This window comes from Drosophila tropicalis, unplaced genomic scaffold (assembly GCF_018151085.1).
Source record: "Drosophila tropicalis isolate 14030-0801.00 unplaced genomic scaffold, ASM1815108v1 contig_697, whole genome shotgun sequence".
Classification (NCBI taxonomy): Eukaryota; Metazoa; Arthropoda; class Insecta; order Diptera; family Drosophilidae; genus Drosophila; species Drosophila tropicalis.
In genome coordinates, this window is record NW_027173179.1 from 352509 (window position 1) to 370658 (window position 18150).

Sequence of the window (18150 nt, forward strand, 5' to 3'; positions counted from 1 at the left end):
CGGAACTGGTAGAGATCGGTGTGCCGACGGACTGAGGGACACGCCCTGAAACCTGGCCCTCTTTCGCGTCGGAGATTCAATCAAAAGTTTAGCTCTTCTGAATTGAACCTCCATCTCTAAAAGCTCCTCTTAAAGCTTATGAACGCTAGCTCACAGATTTTAACAAATTAAAAATCAATATGTAAATAAAAAATGAAAAAAGGCAGAAAAATTGAGTATCCCAACATTTAGTGTATTTTTTAAACACTTCTATGTCAATAACGATTTTAGTAAGTATTAAAATTAATAAAACATGCTATTTTAAAGAACATACTTTTCAGATAAAACAAAAAAAATCAAGATCGATTGTTGAATATTCCAATATTCAGTTTTAAAGTTGTGGTATTTTGAAAAATTTGCATTTATTCGGCGCCTTTAGCACCCATTAATCTAAACCGATTTAAAAAATAATCTCTGAAGTATTACCTATCGATTGCATATGTTATTTTTGCCAAACGCGGTCATTAAAAAATTAATTTTTGCAACGCTATCCGCCAAACATCTGACCAATTTTTTAATACCCTCTGCAAGGTTATAAAAACTCGCAAGCATAGAGGCAATTGCCTGATCACTGTGGAGCGTATTCTGATGAGCGACGGTTTTTTCAAATTGGATAACACTCGAATGAACCTGGGAGGTTTGTTAAGCCGCTCATGCCTACCAAGAGGCACACAAATATCAAACAGTGAATTCAGACTATCATAAAAAGTAAACAGATGAGTTTATATCAGATAAGAACAATCAGTAGGAGTTATGTTTTTATTAAGGCTGAAAAAGTCAGTCTTACGAAAGCACCTAGTGAGAGGTAACTCATTTGAACCAAGTAATGGTGATATCAAGGGCAGATAAATTTTAAAATTTAATGATGGATGAAATTTGTCTTCGGGGAGAACAAACGATTCGATCTTAAAAACATCGCAATAAGAAGAATTCAATACAAAAAATAAGATCTAACGGTGACATAGAAGGCAGAGACGTGGTAGATTCATCTGTTAGTGACCATTCTAAAGCAGGTAAATTAAAATCACCTACAACTATGAGCATGTCTTGACTAGAAACTAAAAAAGGCGCCAAACTGAATTGCCTCTAAATGATTTAAGTAGACCACTATGTCTGACGATAGTGGAATATACATAGGAACAAGTAATAAAAGCTTTAAAAGATTTAAAATTTACTTTAACACCGACAAACACAATCTCCTGGGTTTTAGAAAATTGAAATATTTCAGATGGTGAAGTAGCATCAACAGCTTTCAGAACGCCACCGCCTACTAGAAAAGCTTGTGAAAAAACCGATGCTTCAGTAATGTCAGGTTTTAGCCATTTCCCCGTTAAAGCTAGAATGTTTTGTTTAAAAGAAAGTCTATCTACATAGAGTTATATTAGTTAAGTTATATTCCTTAACTATTATATGTTTCGGCTAAAAATCTTCCCGACATACAATGTCGAAGATGTTGACAGAAACACGAAATGTCCCGAGAATAAAATTTTTTTTTAACTTTTTCACCGCAATATTCGAGACTTATATAAAACAAGGACATTTTGGAGCTAGAAAGACTCTAGATATCGTAGAAAAACTGTAATATATTCCAAAATTAAAAGAAAAGGTAAGCCGGTGAGGATAATTTATGACAGGGGAACAGCATTTACATCCCATGCATTTAAGGAAAAAGACAGGACATACAGCACTTACTGATTGGAACAGGTGTGCCCCGTAGCTACGGCCAAGTAGAAAGGATACATAACATAATAGTTTCAATAATTATAAAGTTAAGCGCGGAGCATAAGAAAAACTGGCACAAGTATGTGACCTATGTAACATACACACTATGGATTGAAGTTGAGGGGTAAATAGCTAGGACCCCATAAAGTTACAAAAGTGAATAGGCACGGTCGAAATGGCATTGACAAAGTTAGCGCTGTTGAAGGATCTTGCAAGACCTCAACAGTGCCGGGACTCATGAAGCATTGGCTAGAATCATTCAAGTCGAATGACTCGTCAGGACAGCCGATTGTAGCAAATGAAGTGTCAGGCGTGTCAAGTGGCTAGTGAGTAGACAGAACGTAGCTATCTCATCGAAGAATCTTATAAATAATAAAGACAAATATAAGGAAATTACAAACTTAAATTATAAAAAATAAAATAATAAGGGAAAGTATAATTCAAAATGTTTATCGTTTCTTTCTGCATTTATAGTAGATATAATATTTGCATAAATGAATCCATTTTTTGAATATTGTATAACCCAAAACGACATTTTAGGCTATACTTTTTGAAAAAGGTATGTTTATACCGTTTGTTAGAGTATTTAAAAATAAAAACGTTCGTTTTATTTAGACAATTATAGTATCTAGTATTTATTTTTTCAATTTTTTATTTAATTTAATTAATAAAAAATCAAAACTGTGTTTTATCGCTGCTTCAGGTCAATAAATCTTAATAATTTATAAGATTTAAAATCATAGGCAGCACAAAAGGTGATCAGGTTGTCTGTATAGCTATTTTAAAAACCACCAAGTTTTATCATCAGCAAACTTCGCTAAAGAATCCACAAGTGTAATGGCCATACCATATCTTCATCGCTAAAAATAGTTGGGAATTCAAACTACATTAAGCGAGAAAGGAACGCCGAAATAAATATACAAACTTTGTAGTATATGTAAATTTACATGTAAAATTTCAACTTTGTAGATCTTGAGGTCTAGAAGGTGTTCGCGGCGTTTTAGACGGACACAGGTACAGACAAACATGGCTATTTGAATTTGTCTCGTCGTGCTGATCAAATATGTATATACTGTATATCAAGGATGGGCACGTAGTGGCTCTTTTGGATCCCGTGGCTCTTTACCGGCAGAGGCTGGGCAGAGAAAAAGGTAATTTTTTGGTCTCGACGCACACAAAAATTTGTGTGTCTCGAGTTTTATGACGTGTCATAAACGACCTTTTTGGGTCGAGCGAGCGATCGTCGTCGAACTTTTAGGCAGAGGGACGGCCAAATCCCGAATTTTGCGGGGAGGGAGAAAACGGGTCGCGATCTCGAGCTCGCAACTTTTAGACAGAGGGACGGCCAAGTACCGAATTTTGCGGGGAGGGGGAAAAGGGTCGCGATCTCGAGCTCGCAACTTGTTGGCAAAGGGAGTGAGGGACAAGTAAAAAATGAAGCAAGTAAGTCGACTCGTCGACTTGGGTATACCATACACAAATATTTCAAATTTCGAAGACCAAATGTATGTCTATTAAATTGTTTTTACATGTCTTATACTATGTGCTATCTCGCTCACTCTACAAACACACGAGCACTCTAGCGCCGCTACTAGCCAACGTCCAATTCTGGCCTTGTGGACCGCGTAGTAAAATACGTTCATACGCATATTTTACATGTTTCTAGTCCGATTTTAATAAAATTTGGTAGTTTGGTAGAAAAAGATAAGATAAATTAGTCTGCCAAAATTAAGTGCGATAGTCAAAAAACTACAGGAGGAAATCGGTTTTTTCTAAATTATGGAGGCGGAAGTGGGCGTGGCAAAATGTGAAAATATATAAATTCTCCGCGCATACTATGCCAGTATACATACTAAATTTGGTGACTTTAGCTTTGTTAGTTTTTGATTAAATCAGTTTTGTTTAATTTGCGGGGGCGGAAAAGGGCGTGGCAAAATTTTTAAATAGCCAATATCTGCGCGTCTATTAAGCTAGTCTACATACTAAATTTGATGTCGGCAACTATCATAGTTTTCAAGGAAATCACTTTTATGTAAATTCCGGGGGGCGGAAGGGGGCGTGGCAAAAAGTTTAAACAATTAGTTTCTGCGCGCTAACTAAACGAGCATACAAACCAAATTTGATGTCTCTAGCTATTATACTTTTTAAGAAAAACAGTTTTGTGTGATTCCTGGGGGCGTAAGGGGGCGTGGCAAAAAGTTTGAACAGTTAATTTCTGCGCACTCACTAATCGGGTATACAAACTAAATTTGATGTCTCTAGCTGTCATACTTTTTAAGAAAAACAGTTTTATGTGATTCCTGGGGGCGTAAGGGGGCGTGGCCGAAATTCCAATTAACTCTGAACATGTGCATACTACACGAGTATACATACCAAATGTGGTGGCTCTAGCTCTTATAGTCTCCGAGATCTGCGTGTTCATACAGACGGACGGACGGACGGACGGACGGACAGACGGACATGGCTAGATCGACTCGGCTGTTGATCCTGATCAAGAATATATATACTTTATAGGGTCGGAGAAGCTTCCTTCTGCCTGTTACATACATTTTGGCGACTTTAATATACCATTTCACCCTATGGGTGTATGGTATAATAAAGGTTGTAATTGACGAGTGCTCGAGATCGCGACCATTTTCCCCCTCCCCGCAAAATTCGGTACTTGGCCGTCCCTCTGTCTAAAAGTTGCGAGCTCGAGATCGCGACCCGTTTTCTCCCTCCCCGCAAAATTCGGTACTTGGCCGTCCCTCTGTCTAAAAGTTGCGAGCTCGAGATCGCGACCCTCTTCTTCCTCCCCGTAAAATTCGAGACTTGGCCGTCCCTCTATCCACAAGTTGCGAGCTCGAGATCGCGACCATTTACCCCCTCCCCGCGAAATTCGGGACTTGGCCGTCCCTCTGCCTAAAAGTTCGACGACGATCGCTCGCTCGACCCAAAAAAGGTCGTTTATGACCCGTCATAAAACTCGAGACACACAAATTTTTGTGTGCGTCGAGACCAAAGAATTACCTTTTTCTCTGCCCAGCCTCTGCCAGTAAAGAGCCACGGGAGCCAAAAGAGCCACTACGTGCCCACCCTTGCTTTATATGATTGAATATGCTTCCTTCTATGCGTTGTACAATTCTGACCAACATATATACAACAAAATATACCTTTTTTGAAATGGTATAAAAAGGGGTCAACACTTGAGAATAAGTTGAGAATAAAAATAATTGTCCAAATATGTCCATTGATATATGTATGTTTGATTTACAAAACTGAAATAAAAGAAATTATTAATCAATTATAAAAAAAAAAAAGCCTACTACATTTAAATTAGTATTTTTAAACTGATTTCATTACAGAGTTGTCCATTATAAAACAAAAATCTCTGAAAATTGATCAGGAACTGGAATTATCCGAAAAAAAGACTAAAGAGTTAATGCTCGATATTCAAAAGCATACGGCGAAACTAGAATTGCTTAATGACAAGATTTACAAAACAAGAAAACTTTACGATCACGAAGAAACCGAACTTGAGCAAGTACATACTGGACTTAATGAGAGGCTTAAGGTATGTTGTACCAAAACATAATTATATATGTAAGGTTTTATTTGATAGTTTACGGGAAAATTATGATTAAATCTCGGGTTCTGTATACTGCTAATTTATCTTCTTATTACTGCTTATGACTGTCGATGGCTGATACTTCTGACTGCTGAGCATCGACTTGGCACCACGCAGCCACGGTTATATCCCATTTCACATTCGGCCTTTCTGATTAGTCTGATGACCATGCATCCTCGTTTTTTGTAACAAAACTCCACAATTTCATTTTGTCATTGCTAGTGGTCGTATATTTTAGTCCGTCGGCGTCTATTGCTGCTTTTTGAACATCATAGCGGCCTGCTTTTTTATATTTTTATGTGTTTGGGACATCCTTTTTTTTTTTGCTTTGTCACGCATATCCTGCTTTCCGAGTCAAAGGTATCAAACATTTCATTCTTGAGCAACTGTAAAATATCGCTTACCGTTCCGCTTCTCATTTTCACGCCGAATATTAGCTTAAATGGAAACCGCTTGTGGACTTATGTACTTGAACTCTCGGTATGACCTTATACCATCTCTCAGGCTCCTCCGAAGATAACTTGAATATAATGTTAAGGATCAATCGGTTGACATGTTTAATTTGTCCATTCCCCATTGTCACTCCAGTGGTGCTCCAGACATGTTCAACTCCAGTTTGCTTCGCGTACTACTTAATACTAGATGTAAATGCCGATCTACGATTACTAATAATGCGTCCGGATGTCCAAATATATCTGACAATTTCTGTAGCTTTTTGATGACTTCGTCAGCATTAGCGGTTTTTGTGTACCATTGCAAATATGTATTTGTAATGCTTTAACGTGGCATCCATCGGTCCGAGGCGATCCACTTGTAAAGTGTGCAGCGGTTCAGATCCTTTGTCGACTTGATAAAGAGGGCCTTCTTTTTTGCCAAGTTTTTTGTTGTAGATAATGCAGATTTAATACAAATGTTCTTTCTAGAGATTTTGGTATAGCGAGCAAATCTGTTCCTTGTGCCACCATGTACACCAAATCTTACATTTACATCTTTAAGCTTAAAGTTGTCGGGGGGCTTGCTTCTAAGAATTTCGGAAATTGATTTAATCATTGGATCATCTTGCTGAGCTTTTTTAACTTTCGCTGTGACTACTGACGATACTAACATTATTTGACTTGTGCTTGGCTTATGAAATCCACATTTTTTAACCGCTCACCTGGTCTGTGCTCTGCCTCAAAATCAAAGTCCCGGAAGTATAGAACCCATTGGGCAAACTCCTGAGGAACGCCTTTCTTACTTAATGTTTGTTTGAACGCAGAACCAGAACTAAAAACCCCAGTCTTATTTATCAAAGTGTTGAGTATATAAATGAACTCTTAGACTTTAGGAGGCAACAATTGTTGTTAAAAATATATTATTTAATGACCCACGTTTTTCGGTGGTTGAAAATTGTTTATACTTTATGCTCAGCGTCGGTTACTTGATTACGCGCCGTTGTTACCATCTTAAGTGTTTTCTACAGAAAGTGGATGCATGTTTTGTTTGGTTTTACGCAATAATTGTCATATGAATCTTATTTTTGTACCCTTGCAGAGGGTATTATAAAATTGGTCAGATGTTTGTAACGCACAGAAGGAGACGTTTCCGACCCCATAAAGTATATATATTCTTGATCAGCATGAGAAGCTGAGTTGATATAGCCATGTCCGTCTGTCCGTCCGTCCGTCGGTGCGTATGCGTTTTACTCAGCCAGCTTAAGAGCTATCGCGATGCAATTTTTTTTTTATTACCCAGGTGAAAATTGTCATATAGCTCTAGCAGAAACATTTTTATAAAAATTGGATTATCCCCATGAAATTTACTACGATGATAGTATTGGATATAAAACCCCAGATCCCAAAAGTTGATTGGATAAATATAACACAAGTTACAGTCAATATAAATCGGTTCAACCGCTGCCGGCAGCGCTGCTTGCTGTCTACTACGTCATCATAAAATCAACAGAGCACATGCATACACACACAGACGCAACGCTACATAAACTGTATGTGTATGCGTGCGTTGCTTTGCTTAGTAGTGTTGGGTTGCTCATGAGTGAGTGAACAAAAAAGAGTTGTTCACTAAACTGAGCAACTGAACATGTTCCTCTCGAATTGTTCTTTATTACTCACTTGCTCTTTTTTGCTCACTTGTTCTTTATTGCTCACTTGTTATTTTTTGCTCACTTGTTCTTTCTTGCTCACTTGTTCTTTTTTGCTCACTTGCTCCTTTTGCTCACATGCTCTTTTGCTCAGCTGTTTTTCAACACTCACTTTTGTTGGCTTTGCTCATTTTTACGTACTGTTAGCTCATTTTGCGTTCTTCCGTTTTTTATTGTCTTCGTGTTAGCGCCAATTTTTGTTTCGCTTTTAAAAATTCATTATGTCGCTAATCCGGAAACACAGTGAGATTTGGAATCATTTTGAGGACATAGGTCTCGCATAGATCTCGCACGCTCCAGGGTATAAGCTTCCCACAAGAAAAACGTTAACCACCTCTTTGATACCCAAAGTTCGTGATGAACACTTGGAACATATTTTGGACAATTTGCGAATGGCCACTGCAGTATGTCTAACAACAGACGGCTGGACACCACTCAGCAATGAGAGCTATATAGCAGTAACTGTGCACTACATAAATCAGGATACAACAGTGCTACAATCACACACCATTGCTTGCGAGGCCTTTGAAGAGTCACACACTTCAGTAAACCTTTTTGGTTTTCTCAAAAAAATTGTTGTCAAGTGGGAGTTACAAAATAAAGTAATGGCTATAGCTTCGGACAATGCCCACAACATTTTTGGTGCTATAAAATTGGGCAATTGGAAACAGGTGAGGTGTTTTGCGCACTCCCTAAACATCATTGTTCAAAAGGCTTTGGAGAAAATCAGCAGTGTGCGCACGAAAGTAAAAGCTATCGCAGAGTACTTTAACCGTAGCTCATCAGGGCTAAAAAGTTAAAGGACATGCAAGCTATGTTTAACTTGCCACAACTAAAACTCACGCAGGATGTGCCCACAAGGTGGAACCTTCAAAATGTTTCAAAGACTGTCGATGTTGCAGGCAGTTGTGGCAGCCCTCTCCACACGGACGGACCTTATTTTGTCCCCAGAAGACTGGAGTTTGATAGAAGGTGTACTTCCAATTTTACAGCCCTTCTATCAACTAACGGAAGAGATCTGCGCGGAAAAAAACGTGACGCTATCAAAGATAATTGTCTTAGTTGGGTTGCTGCAAAAAAAAATGGTGACAATAAATGCGTCTGTTGCAAGCCATACTTTGCAGGAGGTTGTCGAGACGCTCTTTTTGAAGTGGATGGCATCAGAGAGGTGGAAACAAATGTTTTGTACGCAGAAAACACCATTCTGGATCCAAGATTTAAAGGACGAGTATTTAAATCAACAGAAGCCTTTCAAAACGCGGTTTCTGAAATGAAGAAAAAACTGACAAAAATGCGCACCGTTGTCGCACTGAATGAAGGTGTCCCAGCTAAAGAATTGGGTTCTACTGACAAAGACGACATCTGGAACGAGTACGACAATAAGTTCCAACAAGTAAGCCACCCCACAAATACAATTGCTGCTGGTATTCGAGAAATGGATAAATATTTAGCTGAAGAGTATATATCTCGGAAGGCTGATCCATTGGAATGGTGGAATCAGCGAAAAATGCAATACCCGCATTTATATACATCTATGCTAAGTCGCCTATGCATAGTTGCAACATCTGTGCCATGCGAGCGCATATTTTCCAGTGCTGGTGAAACAGTAACCAAAAGACGGTCCCTGTTGAAGCCGACCAATGTGGAAAATCTTATGATTTTACATAATAACATGTAAATTTTATGTATGTTCCTAAATAATAGTATTTTTATTTAACGAGAAGACTAATATTCCCAATGAAGGGAATTTCTTTAACTTTAACCTTTTGTTTTTTTATTTTCTAATTTAGTTTTAAGTACAAGTTTTATAGAACATAAATACTCCCAATGAAGGGAATCAAATCTATGAAAAAGGTTTTGATTTGTTTTGTTAAATTAGTTTTAAGTACAAGAGTTATAAAAATCATAAAAAAAAGATTTAAAATGGAACATAACATATTTCATTGTCTGTTGTGTGAAGAATTCAGTAGCTTTGAGCTGTTCATGAACAGTGAGCAACTGAGCAATGTGAGTGAGTCGACTCACTTCGAAAAAAGAACAAGTGAACATGTTCACCAAATTGAGCAACGTTTACCCAACACTATTGCTTAGGTAATGAGGGAAGAAGAAGAACAAATTTTAGTATGAAGAGTAAAATTCTTTTGTTTGTATATTGATTGTAATTGAGTTGCAGAAAACAAATTTTGAACATGTAAAATTATTATTGCAAAGGACTGCAAGGGTATATAAACTTCGGCAAAGCCGAATTTAACTTCTTTGACATTTGTTTTATGTATTTGTTTGGTGCATCTAATTTTTTGAATCCATTTCAGATGAACACAATGTTTTTTATACCCTTGCAAAAAGGGTATATTAATTTTGGTCAGAAGTGTGCAACGCATAGAACGAAGCATCTCCGACCATACAAAGTATATATATTCTTGATCAGCACGACGAGACGAGTTCAAATAGCCATGTCCGTCCGTCCGTCCGTCTGGATCAACGCAAACTCTTCCTAGACCGTAAGAGCTACAGAGCACGTAGGCCTGTATATTCTGCAGGCGTTGTATATCTCGGATTCAGCCGGATCGGACCACTATATCATAAAGCTCCCATACAAACCCCAAAATCACGAACAGTGACTTTTCTCAATAACTTCGTTATTTTCTATGTTATTATCGTAAAAGAGTTTATTACGCTTATAAACGACTTTGCCAAATTTGATCAAGATCGGATGACTATATCATAAAGCTCCCATAGGAACGATCGGTCGAAAACAGTGACTTTTGTAAATAACTTCGTTACTTTTACCGCTATTGCTTTCAAATTAAACATTTGTTAGTATAGTATATCTGTTAATGACTGTGCCAAGTTTGATCAAGATCGGGTGACTATATCTTATAGCTCCCAGAGGAACGATCGGGCGAAAACAGTGACTTTTGTAAATAACTTCGTTACTTTTAACGTGATTGTTTTCCAATTAAACATTTCTTAATTTAATATATCTGTTAATGACTGTGTCGAATTTGATAAAGATCGGGTGACTATATCATATAGCTCCCATAGGAACGATCGGTGGAAAACAGTGACTTTGATCAATATCTTCGTTATTTCCTTTGATTGTAGGCCATTCTTTCGCAAACATAAGCCTTTTTAGATAAAACGTTCTTCCACATTGATGGCTAATAGGTAAGGAAAGAGTTACCAAAAAAGTTGCAAGGGTATACAAACTTTGACGCGGTCAAAGTTAGCCCCGGCCCTCTGGTTCTTAAATATTCTGCGAGGGCCCGTCAAATGCGACGTTTTTTTAATTTGCGTCAAATCTTAAGTTGTCTTATACAAATTATTATGAATATTAAAATTAGAATGATAGCTTTATATTAAGGAAGGTCAAGGTTACATGATGGAAGTTTAAACCTAGTAATTCAATATGATGTTCCTTTAATGATTGTAACTGGCTTCCTTTTTTCTCCAACTCTGCCGAATGGTTTACTATGTTTGCTTTTACTGGATTCCATACTATATTTGTAATGTTACTAATATGGTGAAATGGTATCTTGAAGTCGCCAAAATGTATGTAATAGACAGAAGGAAGCTTTTCCGACCCTATAAAGTATATATATTCTTGATCAGGAACAACAGTCGTGTCGATCTAGCCATGTCCGTCTGTCCGTCCGTCCGTCTGTATGAACACGCAGATCTCGGAGGCCATACGAGCTAGAGCCACCAAATTTGGTATGTATACTCGTGTAGTATGTAAATGTATAGAGTTATTTGGAATTTGGGCCACGCCCCCTTACGCCCGCAGGAACCACAAAACTATTTTTCTTAAAAAGTATAACAGCTAGAGACATCAAATTTGGTTTATATACTCCTTTTGTCAGCGCGCAGAAATTAATTGTTTAAACTTTTTGCCACGCCCCCTTCCACCTCCGGAATTTACATAAAACTGATTTCCTTAAAAAACTATGACAGCTACCGACATCAAATTTGGTATGCAGAATAGCTTAATAGACGCGCAGATATTGGCTTCTTAAAAATTTTCCTTAGTATGCGCGCAGAGTATACCTCATTTTATACTTTGCCACGCCCAATTCCGCCTCCATAATTTAGAAAAAACTGATTTCCTCCTGTAGTTTTTTGACTATCGCATTCAAAGACTAATTAATCTTATCTATTTCTACCAACATGCCAAATTTTATTGAAATCGGACTAGAAACATGCAAAATATGCGTATGAACGTATTTTACTATGCGCTAGTGTGCTCTTGTATTTGTAGAGTGAGCGAGATAGCACATAGTATGAAGCATGTAAAATCAATTTAATAGACATACATTTGGTTTTCGTAATTTGAAATATTTGTTTCACCTGGTGTATGGTATACCCAAGTCGGCGAGTCGACTTACTTACTTCATTTTTTTTCATTTGCATTTTTTCAATATATGCTAGCACCTGCTGCCATTTTCACCATTTTAATATTAGGTCGAATACGTCATACAAATAATTATATGTGCATTATTTCTTTTGTCTTGTTTTACTGTTATAAGTTAGTTTTTGAAAGTTTGACGAATGCACAATTATCATGGTATTCTTTGTGCTTGCCATGCGTATAAAATTTTGTCATTCTAATCTCTTTCGTGGTACCGTTACTGTAAAATGATTTGGTTTATCGGGTTCTGCGTAGTAAATAATTATATGTGCAAAACACTTGTGGCTGATCATTCGTACGTAAAGTATTGCTGTTGAAGACTTATTTCTGAAAATTTGCTTAAATCTCTATTGTAAGTATATAATTTTTTTAAATTTATAAATAAAAAACCTTAATTAGTACATAATATATATTGTTGTCAGGCTAAAATGCCTCGTGGTACAAGTTTGTCCGATTACGAGCAGGGAATTATCCTCGGCATGCATGAAAGCGGCTCCAAGATCTCTGAGATAGCAACCAGACTTAACAGGCATAGAAACTGCATAAGTAGGTTCCTGAAAAACCCATCGAAATATGGTGCTACTCGACGCAGCGGACGCAAGACCAACATTGACGAACGATGTAAACGGCAGATTCGACGTCTTGCAGTCGAGGATTCGATGAGCAGCGGTCAAATAAGGGCTCAATTGGATCTTCAAATAACGAGGAGTAGAATCGTTCAGATTCTAAACGAAAATCGTTTAGTTAAACATACCTCAATGGTCCCTAAACCAAAGCTTCTGGAGCGGCATTTTAAGGCTCGTTTAGAATTTGCCAATAGATACCGATTCTGGGATAAGGAATGGCACAACATCATCTTTAGCGACGAAAAAAAAATTTAATTTAGATGGCCCAGACAATTGCAAAAAATATTGGAGAGATACGCGCCAAGAACGACTATCTTGTTACAAGCGAGGTTTTGGCGGCGGCACCTTGATGGTATGGGCCGCGTTCTGCTATTTAGGAAAGACGCCTATGTGCTTCATATCTACTCGAATGAATGCCAATATGTATATAGAGCTTCTAGACGGTGTTTTGATAGACTTCGCTGGAAATCTTTATGGCGATAATTGGACTTATCAGCAAGACAATGCTTCAACCCACACGGCGCAGGTCACCAAAGACTTTTTTTGAAGGAAGAATAATTCCTGTATTGAAGTGGCCCCCATTAAGTCCGGACCTTAATCCCATCGAGAATCTTTGGGGCATTCTGTCGGCTCGCGTTTTCAAAAATGGAAGACAGTTTGAGACTGTACGACACCTTAAATTGGCTGTAGAACAGGAATGGGCTAATATTGACGCATCTGTTCTACAGTCGTTGGTCAATTCTATGCCAAATCGTCTCAACTTAGTCTTAAATAATAAAGGAAAAAGTATTGATTATTAACATAGTTAATACTTCAAAATTACCAACGTTAATTACTTTTAAGAGACCAAAGTGAAAGAATGCACATATAATTATTTACTATGAATATAACTATAATTTAAAATTTTTTATTTTAGTTGAAATTAAGTTTAAATTTTTTTTTTATTTTTCTATCTTACATCATGCTATAAATAAAATCACATTCTCAGAAATAATTTAAAAATACTATACGACTTTTTATTTGCAAAAAATATGATGCACATATAATTATTTGTATGACGTATGTCTTTTCGAAGTCGCGTCCCGATCCACATCACGTCATTGAGATTTCCGTTATTCGTGGTTTTCGCGGAAGCGTCAAATACAACTCATAATTTAGTTGTCAGACTTGCTTCTTTTACTACTGCTTAATATGGCAGGTCATAAGTTTCGACCATATGTCCTAACTCCAAATATTCTTTAATGAATTTTTCGTACTCCTTAAGTTTTGTATTTTTCTGAAACTTTTTCTCCAAGTTGCTTGCGCCTTTTAGTCACCTTATTACTTTTCTTGTTTAAACGGGATCGTTACCAAATATCTTTTAGAATCATCAATCTTTGTTGTTTTGTTAAAATTTTCTTCACATTTATTAGCTTCTATATCATTTTTTTTAGTCTGCCTCAAACTCCCGAAATCGCTCTAATCCGCTCTAACGTCTATTGTTATTGCTACTATAGACTTATCTTCTTTTGACTTGGTACATCCAGACACGATCTAACCAAATTGAGTATTTTGGCCCAGCAAGCCATCCATCCCCATGGAAACTCCCTCTTTTAAGACTGGGTATATATATATGTCTACTCCCATTATGAAATCAACCTGTTTAAGAATAAACATCGTGTTCATCTGAAATGGCTTTACCAAACCAGATGGACCAACGAAATATACAAAACATAAAACAAAAACAAGTCATAAAGATTCATAAGACAATTATTGCTTAACTCCAAACAAAACATGTGTCCACACTCTTTGGAAAAGCACTTAGGATTATAACAACGGCGCAATATTAAGTCGCCAACGCTGTGCATGAAATATAAACATTAGAATAAGCATTTTTAAGAACAAGAGTTCATTTATATACACAAGACGTTTGTTAATAAAATCAGTTCAAAGTTTGAATTCAAGAGATGAAGATCGTGTTTTAGTTTGCGGTACTGAAATCCTCTTCACAACCCTACCAGGTTTATTAAAGGTGGAGTAAGCTTGCACGTAAGATTGCCATTTTGACATTTCCACATTTGATATTCATTAATTGCGGCAACACAATTGTATCAACTTTAAGAAGCTCTTTTTCGGATCACGCATTTTCATTTCAACGTTTACCTTATACTTGGACGTTTTAGTTTTTGTCGAAGACACGTCACTTATTTCCTTTGTTTTTTGGTTTTGGATAATTTTAATAATTGAGCGGTTTCTTAAGATAAGATGGTGCTCTGTGAGCCACTATCAATCAAGGCTCTTTAAGTTTCATACTTTTCATCTTTTTTTTTTAACTTGTATAAGAGCTGTGGCCAACAGTTTTGGTTGTATCGTTACGCAAGTGTTTACCTTCCCCTGTTTTCCCCCTAAATGGTGAAGTCTATGGCGTCCCTTGCTGCGCAATGAGCAGACCATATCATTGGTGCATCTCTTATTGCTTGAATGCTTAAGCATCTTGTACACAGTTGTACTTTCTTGGCTATTTCCACCCTTTCTTTAGGCGTTAGCACTTTAAACTTATAACACAGAAGTGCGTTATGCCACGGACCACTGCAACCGACGTTTTTTGTAACGGGTTTATCTCTTCCTTTATCATGGCACTTAGCGAGCAATATCTTTGCTCAAAGTATTCCAACACGTCAGATAGCAATTGTATCTGCCTTGTTTTCCTAATCTGACTCTCATATAGTTGGACCCTCCAACACTACTCAACTCCAACTTAAATTTTCTAAGTAGAAGTTGTGCGGACAGATTTGCTTTTATTTTAATCAAGTGCATTGACTCATTAATTATGTCAATGACTCCTTTAACATTTTTTGCGGATTCATTGTTGTTCATCGGTAAATCAACGATCCGACTTAATTGTTCGGAAAATACCCTCCGATTATTTTCATACTCCCAAGCATCAGCTGAACCTGACAATAGACCTACCAAGCTCCTTTCTTTGCCTTTTAACGCAGATTTTAAATAATTAAAAATAAGAGTCAGACATAAGTCCTCTTTTTTTATACCCTTGCAAAAAGGGTATATTAATTTTGGTCAGAAGTGTGCAACGCATAGAACGAAGCATCTCCGACCATACAAAGTATATATATTCTTGATCAGCACGAAGAGACGAGTTCAAATAGCCATGTCCGTCCGTCCGTCCGTCTGGATCACCGCAAACTCCTTGCTTGTATATACTGCAAGGGTTGTATATCTCGGATTCACTATATCATATAGCCATACAAACCCCAAAGTCACGAACAGTGACTTTTCTCAATAACTTCGTTATTTTCTGTGCTATTATCGTGAACCTTAATATTAGAGAGTTTATTACGCCTGTAAACTACTGTGCCAAATTTGATCAAGATCGGATGACTATATCATATAGCTCCCATAGGAACGATCGGTCGCAAACAGTGACTCTTGTAAATAACTTCGTTACTTTTAACGCGATTGCTTTCAAATTAAACATTTCTTAATTTAATATATCTGTTAATGACCGCTAAATTTGATCAAGATCGGGTGACTATATCATATAGCTCCCATAGGAACGATCGGTCAAAGTTAGCTCCGGCCCTCTGGTCTCTTTTACTTCCTCTAAAACTTTGTTCGCACTTAAAGGAGCTGATTTAATCTCTGAGTCTTCTACCACTGCACATTGGGCGCAAATGCGATTTACCTGCATAAACTCCAAAAGTAAAGATATGGACTTAAAATTTTGCAATTATGTTAAGATTTTTTTTATAATTTTGGATTTTCTTGTTTTGGAATTTTGACCACGCCCAAACCAACCGCCCACATGCACATTGTAAAACAAATGGGAAATACTGATAAATTTTTATTTTCCATTCAAGATCGAATTCAAAATCAAATATTTCTTTAAATTCAAAATCGGATTCAACAACAACTGTTTTTTATGTTGAGGGCAACATCAAGAGTGCAATAACCTCTTTTGGTAAAAATTGTACCTTATTGTTTCTTTGCGAAGAGATAATAAAGGGTCAGATGAATCCAAAGCTCTGTGAAACACATCCGTTAGATTATTTTTGCGGCTCTTTTTTCTAGCGTGAAATAGTCTATCACGCTTGTAATATTTATTACGTGCCTCAGAAGCGTTTTCTCCCAAGTAACCGACAGGAAGCACAGAAGATTGTATAATATCTGCACCGTGCACTAAAATCTTGTGCTCGTTGGATACCACGGATATTTCGTTAAAAACAATTTAAGAGTTTCCTCACAAAGTTTCTTAAATTTCATTACATTAATTTCAAACTCGCATGAAAGAACAATTAATATTGTTTAAAAATTCTTCAATATTGCGGCAAATAATGAAACATTTGCAAATGCTCTTCGCGCCGTGTTGCCATCATTGGAATTTCCAGAACCGTTCGGACTTGGTTTGTTCACATGTAGTCCCATATCTGTCCAGAGCTTCTCCTCTATTTGCTTTTTCCGTATGAGCATTGCGTTTTTGTCTAAAGTATTGCAGACTCGCCATTTCCTAACACCAATTCTGTTTGAAATGTTCAATAGCGAATCCAAGTTCTGCAGCGGCATTCCAACAACAGTTACCGATACATTTACTTCAAGAGGCCTGCTCTTTTTATACCCTTGCAAACAGGGTATATTAATTTTGGTCAGAAGTGTGCAACGCATAGAACGAAGCATCTCCGACCATAAAAAGTATATATATTCTTGATCAGCACGACGAGACGAGTTCAAATAACCATGTCCGTCCGTCCGTCTGCATCAACGCAAACTCCTCCTAGACTGCAAGAGCTACAGAGCTGAAATTTCGCACGTTGGCTTGTATATACTGCAGGGGTTGTATATCTCGGATTCAGCCGGATCAGACCACTATATCATATAGCTCCCATACAAACCCCAAAGTCACGAACAGTGACTTTTCTCAATAACTTCGTTATTTTCTGTGCTATTACGCAATCCGCAATATTCTTATTAGTTCTGCTCTACGAAACACAACTATTTTCAGGTTAGGTTCGATTATAAACATGATTTATTAAATCTGCTAAATACAACACAATACAACAACGAACACAGTTTTGGCACTTAAATATACATACATTACAGAGCTGCCAGAAAGCCAGGGATGCGCGAAAAATATTTTTAAAAACGGTTTTATAATGGTTAGGCATTTCTCTAATGGAACTAAGAAAAAAAAGAAGAAAATATAACAAAATAATTTTAGATTTTATGCCGGTAAATCGGCATTTGCGCCCAATGTGCACTAGTGGAAGAAAACTGCAGAGTTCCTTTTTCTCGGAGGATCAAAATGCAGAGGAATCTAGAACCACAACTAAAAAACGCAGTCTGCATTCGTAACATTTAAAATATGAACTGGTTGTATTTATCAACGTGTTGAGTATATAAATGAACTCTTATGTTAGACTCTAGGAGGCAACAACTGTTCTTAAAAATCTCTTATTTTAATGTTTTCCACAGAGTGTGTATGTTTTGTTTGGTTTTACGCAATAATTGTCATATGAATCTTATTTTTGTTTTATGTATTTGTTTCGTTTTGTATATTTCTTTGGGGCATCTAATTATTTGAAGCCATTTCAGATAAACACGATGTTTATTCTTC

The 18150-nt window shown here is 37.0% G+C and overlaps 1 protein-coding gene across 1 annotated transcript in view; it reads left to right on the forward strand.

Moving 5' to 3' along the window:
* l(2)41Ab (lethal (2) 41Ab) overlaps window positions 1–18150 on the forward strand; it is a 146049-nt gene that overhangs the window by 45343 nt on the left and 82556 nt on the right. Inside the window, 1 exon segment of the mRNA XM_068293338.1 lies at window positions 5106–5314. Coding sequence (XP_068149439.1) covers window positions 5106–5314 — 209 coding nt within the window.